Genomic DNA, 7152 nt, shown 5'->3' with positions numbered 1-7152 from the left:
CTGGATCACGCAAAGTTGTGCGTTCCACACACAACTGTCACCCTTGAGCCCTTTGCCAAAAAGGTGGCCACTCATGTGTGGTGACAAGGTATTCAGCAGTAAGAGGCTGTCGGAGCTAGGCCTAACCGCCTTTAACTGAAGTGCACAGGTGTGCACTTTCTCCTTGAAATCAGTAAATACCAATCAAACCAAGCCAATTGTCCCCATTCTCAGTCCAGAGGCAATAAGATCAATTGCAGCACCCATTTTGTGTAACCTCTCCTTCAGAACACATACACTCTGGCACAGGCTGAAGACTAAACCTGGGAACTACCGAGTATGTGAAGAGCATTGATGGGAACTGACTGTTTTAGGCAGGGATTTTCTTTAAAGACCGGTGAGTTTGTAACAATAAAGTTCCACTGGAGTCAATTAATTTGCATGACAACATGTTGCAATATCAAGGAAGAACATTAGCCCATACTGAACAGCTTCTTTCAAAATGAACAAGCACTGCCTAGTGTATTTCAGTTTAATAATAGGATTGGTTCCCTCTTCCGACAATTTGAATGGCCAATTTGAGGTAACCAAAATGGAAATTGGTCACTCTGTTCTGACTACTTCAACATTGTACTTCTTGTATAATATAATTTTAAAAACATAACATTTCTGTAAACAAAAGCAAATGACCTGAGCAAATAATGTTTGCCAGCTCTGAAAGAACATTTCTTGTGGAATCCATATACCTTTCTGCTCTATTTGATTTATTGCATGTGTTCTGCTTCTTTGATTTACTGTTACAGATAAACCATCTACAGGACTGTAGATCTGTATGGAATACCACAGAAAGAAGTAATCCATGGAAGCTGCAAATGGCATTCAGGACTTAACCATGGGATTATTAAGTAGGAATCGTACAACAAGACTGTGCTGCTGCTCTCACCTATCATTTTTAAATCTGTTGTGAAGAGTCAAAAGAAAAGCAGTTTACTTGAAATGCAACAAAACGCATGTCCAGTATTAACTGTAAATATAGTAACAATAAGACTTCACACGAGCCAATAGCCGCAAATGGATCTTAAAGAGCACCATCAACAATGACATGACCATAGTTACCAAAAGGTGAGAAGTGCCACAGGTTTATCATTATTAAATCACACCTTTTATCTTTAATTACAGCCTAGTTTCTTCTTCACTGTGTTAAGTAGGAGGTATAGTTCAATAAACGTGTTCAAAGAAGTCAAACAAACATATTTTTGGAAAGGTAAAAATACAACATTTTCACAGACTTGATTAAATATGTATGGCATTCTTAATATTAAAGTGCACACGTATCTTTAGTGCTCTCTACCACAAAAACAAAGACAGGGCATCAATTTAAGGAAATGCCAGAACAAAACATCTGGGAAGCTCTCCCCTCCCCCTTCCACAAACCCCCCAAAAAACATCAACAGCATATTTTCTCTACAACTGTGGAAAGCTTAACCTTCACTACAAAAAAAAAAGAGGCATTTTCTGGGCAACCATGTGTCATTTTAGTGGGCATACTGTCAGATGCACACAGCTGAGCAGTGACTGAGTGTCTGCACCAGTTCAATTGCACGTTCTGTAAAATCAGGTTACAGCCTTGTTTACTGCTCAGCCAATCCTCAGGAAAACCACAATCTAATACTTCAAGAAGGTAGAACTACTGACTCCTAGTGGTTTAATACATAGAGGGTCTGGAATCCCAACAACTTTGCAAAACAGCTCAGAATGGGGGAGGGAGGCCGTTTAAAATTTGTATGGATTGAATAGAGCCACAGGACCCAGTGAAATGTTTATTCACACCAGGAAACAAGCGTATTGATGGATGAATAGGCTCCAAATCAGTGAAATGCAATTCCTGGAGCTAAATGCTTCTGTGAGTTCGAGCTTTAAGTTGCTCGGTGAACTAACCCTATCTTATTGGTCTCTCCGTTTTTTTTGTGTGTGATTGATAACACAGATTACTGACCTAAATGCTAGACAAAAACGAAATCTACTCACAGGGAAAATACTTGAGACAAACAGTACATGCAATTGTCCTCCAAGCAGTTGAATAATTAACTGAGCAGCAAAGCCGGTAGCGGTTTGGCTCCAGCTACGGTTCCGTTTGCCTACCAGGGTTAAACAGGTCTCAAAGGAACGCAGCACAGTAGAATAATGGAGATTCAGAGAGCTACATTAAAACAGACATTACAATGTTCAATAGTACACACTGTTCTGCCACCCATTTCATTTGAAACATTTGCATATCATTTTGAGGACTTTTGTTGCCATTAAGGTTTGCAAGTACATCCTCCCACAACACATCTGTCAATCAACATGCTTTTGAAAACACCTGTATCACCATCGTTCTTTCCCCTCGGTCCTTCTTAAGATATTTTGGTGCATGTCCGTTTTCTCTTCATTTTTAACTGCCCCATTTTGCTACAAGATTTGTATTTACCCCCAGTCTCCTATTTTTCACAAATATGTGGTTGTGTTAAAAGCATTAAAAGGGTTGGCACGAGAAAAAACGAGGGCATATTTTTCAACTGTGACCCAGGGGGCTGGCTCTGTAAACTCAATATCAATTTCTTAAGACACAGACGATAGGTGGTATGCCTGCTGCCTATGTAATTCAACGTGCCTGTTCAACACTTTAAAAATAGACAATTAATTTACGCAGCCAGACTCCAGCATGCGTGGTGATAGAGAAGTCATATTTAGGTGTATCAAAACTTGAATAATCATGCTGTTGCGTTTCTGACATTCCGAGGTTTGACAGCTTGAGAATTTCACTGATTCTACGGAACGGAATTGAGAAGCACTTCTTTTCCCCTCCTCCCCGGAGACCTCCAGATTTAGAAATTACAGAACATTCCTGACAAAAGCATGTTCATTTAAACAGAAAGGCAATGGTTGAGTCACAGCAGTTTTATTACAAGTTTTTTTTTAAATATATTACTGTCTTTGTTCTTCAGTATAATGGGATACTGTTTTGCTGTGTAATGTGTGGTCTGTTCCTCCCTTCCTTACTGCTGGTGCCAACGTCTCTGAACAGAAACCAAAAGATCGATTTTGTACAGCCTCACATTGCACCTGCACTACGCATCTCAGGATTCCTGTGCTTGCTACTCCACAGTACTTTTCACAACTGCTGCAGCTTTCTGTACACCCAGGAAGTACTACAGTGCCACCTAGAGACCATATTGTTGAAACAACAACTCAGCAATCACCACCAGCTAAATGCCATTTCATTCTAATTTCTCTCTCCAACATTGATGAATCACAAGCTGTTTACATTTCAATGCCTCAGCCATGCATGACCATTCAAGGCTTTTAATCTTCAAGACAAGATCTCTGTGTGAGGGCCAGTTAGAATCTCTGCATTACCTGTCTGGTGTGGATTGGCCCTGCAGTCTTGAAGCCTCCCTGACAACTGCACTCTGATACGCTGTAGGGGTCAGAGCTGCTCGAAGAACACTTGGACAGGGAGTCGCAGCCCACCACAAATGTGTTATCCAGCGGTAATTCTTGGATGACATGGTGTTTCTTCACTGGCACCGGAGTCTCTGGCTTGATTTGAAAGGAGGGCTGTGGGGAGGCCGACTTGTAGTGCTTTCCTAGATCGGGACTATCTGGTTTAAAAGTGGTAGGCGTTTTGCCCCAGTTGTACTTCCCCATAGTCTGATCCTCCAGTTCCACCGGAAGGTCCAAAGTACCATTGATGTGTTCGTGGGCCGGGTCATCAGGTTTGGACTCCTCAATGGTGACAAAATTTAGAAGAAGGTTCTTTGGAGACCTCTTCTTCTTTCGTTTCTTTTTCTTAATCTGTCTGTTTTCCTGATTGGGAGAAACCCATTCCCCACTCTGTTTCCCCTTCTGCACAGTTTTGTGCCTTGGTGTGTGGCGACAGCGCACCAAAGCAGTCACAAAAATGACAAGGATGACAGTCATAGTCCCAGCTATGATGGCAATAACAATCTTAATATAATCATTGGTCTGTGGAGTCATCTGACTGTCCCCAACATTCTTGTCCAAAGGAGTCTCCATGCTCTTCCGCACCAGCTCTTGGACGTAGGTGAAATTATTGATGGTTTCGTTCAGAAACAAATGCACAAGTGCCATGGCATGCAAGGATTCAGGCTGTCCCAAGTCAATGACCTTCACCACAAGTCTGTACAAACCGTGGTCTGATGTAGTCACCTTTTCTTGCAAAGTGATATTGCCAGTCATTGGATCAATGGCAAACAGTCCTCTGGAGTTCCCACTGACAATACTGTAGCGAAGCTCTGCGTTCATCCCGGTGTCATTGTCAATTGCAAAAACTTTCCCTACCACAGAGCCAGGGTTAGCAGAAGTAGAGACCAGTTCGTACGAAAAGTTAGATGGAGGATACACAAACACTGGACTGTTGTCATTTACATCAACGACATTTATAGTCACCCTGGCCACTGAAGACCGTTGAGGCCTACCTCCATCCACAGCCATGACTTGAAAAGTGTAGGAACTTTGCTGCTCCCTGTCAAATGTAATATTGGGCTTGATGACACCACTGGTGGGGTCAATTATAAAGTAACCCTTGTCATTCAAGATGGATAGGCTAACAGCCGCGTTACCTCTGGCATCTGCATCTGTAACTGTGATAAGTCCAACTGTCCCATACATAGGTAAGTTTTCAGGCACGTAGAAGTTGTATTCACTGTGTGTGAAGGAAGGGCTATTGTCATTTTGATCCAACACAGTCACAACCACAGTAGCATTGCTCTGAATGGAAGGCCTTCCTCCATCCCTGGCCAGTACTGTAAAGACATAGCGGTCTTGCTTCTCACGGTCTAATCTCCTCATGGCTGACAGAATGCCAGTTCTCCGATCTACACTGAAGATGGATGGGGCATTGGGACCCAGGAGGTAAGTGATCTCTGCATTTTTCCCACTGTCTGCGTCCGTGGCACTGATTTTTGTTAACTGTGTACCAGGGGTGTTATTTTCAGGGATTGACAGGCCAATTACAGGCTGATTAAAAACAGGAGCGTTATCATTCTCGTCCTTCAGTTTAATCACCACAGTGGCTGATTGATTTAACGGTGGTTTGCCTGCATCAGAAGCCACTATCTTAATAGTATATTCTTTAGTACTCTCATAGTCCAACAAGGCTGCAGTCTCTAATAAGAACTGGCTTTCAAACACAGGTTTCAAACGATATGGCACATCGTGATCAGTGAAGCAGGTAACTTTCCCATTTAAATCTGCATCCTCATCTGTGACTGTTATCAGTGCGATTTTGGTATTAAGTGGTACATTTTCGGACAGCAGGACGGTGCCATTTACGGGGTTAATGATGTACCTGGTGTCGATGGTTGGCACATTGTCGTTGACGTCGGTGATGTTGACGGTGACCACAGCTCTGGACGGGGTCGAGCTGCCGTCGCTGGCCAAGATGGTCAGCTTGTGGACCGGGAACTCCTCGCGGTCCAGCGGCTGCCTGACGGTGATCAGGCCGGTGGCGGCGTCGACGGCGAAGAGGCGCCTGGCCAGCGCGGACACCTGGTTGCTGAAGGAGAAGCGCACCACGGCATTGGAGCCCAGGTCGGCGTCGGTGGCGTGCAGCTGGATGACCGAGGTGCCCGTCGGCGCGTCCTCGGGGATGTGGACGTCCACCTCGCCCTCCTTGAAGACGGGCCGGTTGTCGTTGACATCGGTGACGGTGATCTGGAGGATGGCAGTGCTGGACCTGGGGGGCAAGCCCCCATCTTCCACCTTGATCTTCATCACGTAGGTGTCCTTCTGCTCGCGGTCCAGGTTCTGCTGGACGATCAGCTGGGGCCACTTGTCACCCTCGGGGGTCTCGATGATGTCCAGCCCGAAGACGCTCTGCCCCTTGAGCAGCTCGTAGTGCTGGATGCCATTGATGCCCACGTCGGGGTCCAGGGCGGAGGGGATGGAGTAGCGGGAGTTGACAGCGGTGTTCTCCGGGATGGAGATGTTGATGACGGCCGAGGGGAAGAGGGGCGCGTTGTCGTTGACATCCTCGATGAGGAAGCGCATCTTGACCAGCTGGAAGACCTCGTTGGGCAGCACGGCCACCTCCACCTCGTAGAAGCAGCGGCTGTCGCTGTAGACATTGGCGCAGAGTTTCTCGCGGTCGATGCGGTGCGGGGTGGTGTACAGCTCGCCGCTGCCGCCCTCCACCCGCAGCAGCGGGGCGTCCCCGGTCTTGGACACCAGCTTGAAGGTGAGCGGCAGCCCGGCCGCCGCCGCCGCCGTCAGGTTGAGGTCCCGCACCAGGTTGGCCACCAGCACGTTGTCGGGCAGCTCCTCCCGCAGGGTGTAGTCGCGCTCCTGCCCGCCGGCCCCGGCTCGCAGCGCCAGCAGCCCCAGCAGCAGGTAGCGGGCGGCGGCGGCGGAGGCGCCTCGCCACACATCCAGCCCTCCTCGCCTCTCCATCAGCAGCAGCGGCGGCGGCAGCAACCTCTCTCTCTCCCCTTTCCAGCAACACTGCAGCTCCTCCACAAATCAATCTCACCACCTCCCCCCCCCTCAAAAAAACAGCAACTTCTGCAAACAGGGGGGGGGGGGGAAGAGAAAAAACAGAGAGAGAAAAACTTAATTAAAAACTTCAATTACAAGTACATTTGGGAGAAAAGGAGAAAAAATAAAGACATGCAAAAATACAGGAATATTTCAAGGGGGAAATATTTCAAACTCTTTTAACAGCGGATCGTGCTGCCAGTGCAATGCATTGCAAAATCTAAGCTTCTGCACACTTTAAAACGAAGAGTTTTTTTAAATTGAAATTGAAACATCCAAACGCGAACAATTTGTATTTTTCCCACCAATTGAAACATTTAAAGCAATCAATTATTTTTTGTTTCCCAACCAAACTGTAACATTTAAAGCAAGGTTATTTTTATTTCACCCAAACTGTAACATTTAAAGCAATTATTTTTACCCACCCAAACTGCAATATTTAAAGCAAGAAATTACTTTTTCCCACCCAAACTGAAACATTTAAAACAAGCATTTATCTCCCCTTCCTTCTCTCGTATACACACGCACACACCTCTCTTTTTTTTCCACCTCTTTTGGGGGAAAACGCTGTTTTCTTCAAAGAACTGGGGGGAAAAAGTCAGGTCAAGCTGTGTCTTGCGGGAGGAAACATGCCGC

At 45.8% G+C, this 7152-nt stretch overlaps 1 protein-coding gene across 1 annotated transcript; it reads right to left on the bottom strand.

The window, feature by feature from the left end:
- Positions 1-910: 910 nt before the first annotated feature.
- On the bottom strand, positions 911-6432 carry pcdh11 (protocadherin 11). Its single transcript, XM_078212059.1, has 2 exons — positions 3379-6432; positions 911-937 (listed from the first exon to the last, which is right to left on the bottom strand). Exons 1-2 carry the CDS (start codon positions 6430-6432, stop codon positions 932-934), a joined length of 3060 nt encoding a protein of 1019 aa, XP_078068185.1. The 3' UTR covers positions 911-931.
- Between the last annotated feature and the right edge of the window lie 720 nt (positions 6433-7152).

Source organism: Mustelus asterias, chromosome 4, assembly GCF_964213995.1.
Source record: "Mustelus asterias chromosome 4, sMusAst1.hap1.1, whole genome shotgun sequence".
Lineage (NCBI taxonomy): Eukaryota > Metazoa > Chordata > Chondrichthyes > Carcharhiniformes > Triakidae > Mustelus > Mustelus asterias.
The sequence above is the reverse complement of the archived record's forward strand: the minus strand, read 5'-3'. Positions and strand labels throughout refer to the sequence as shown.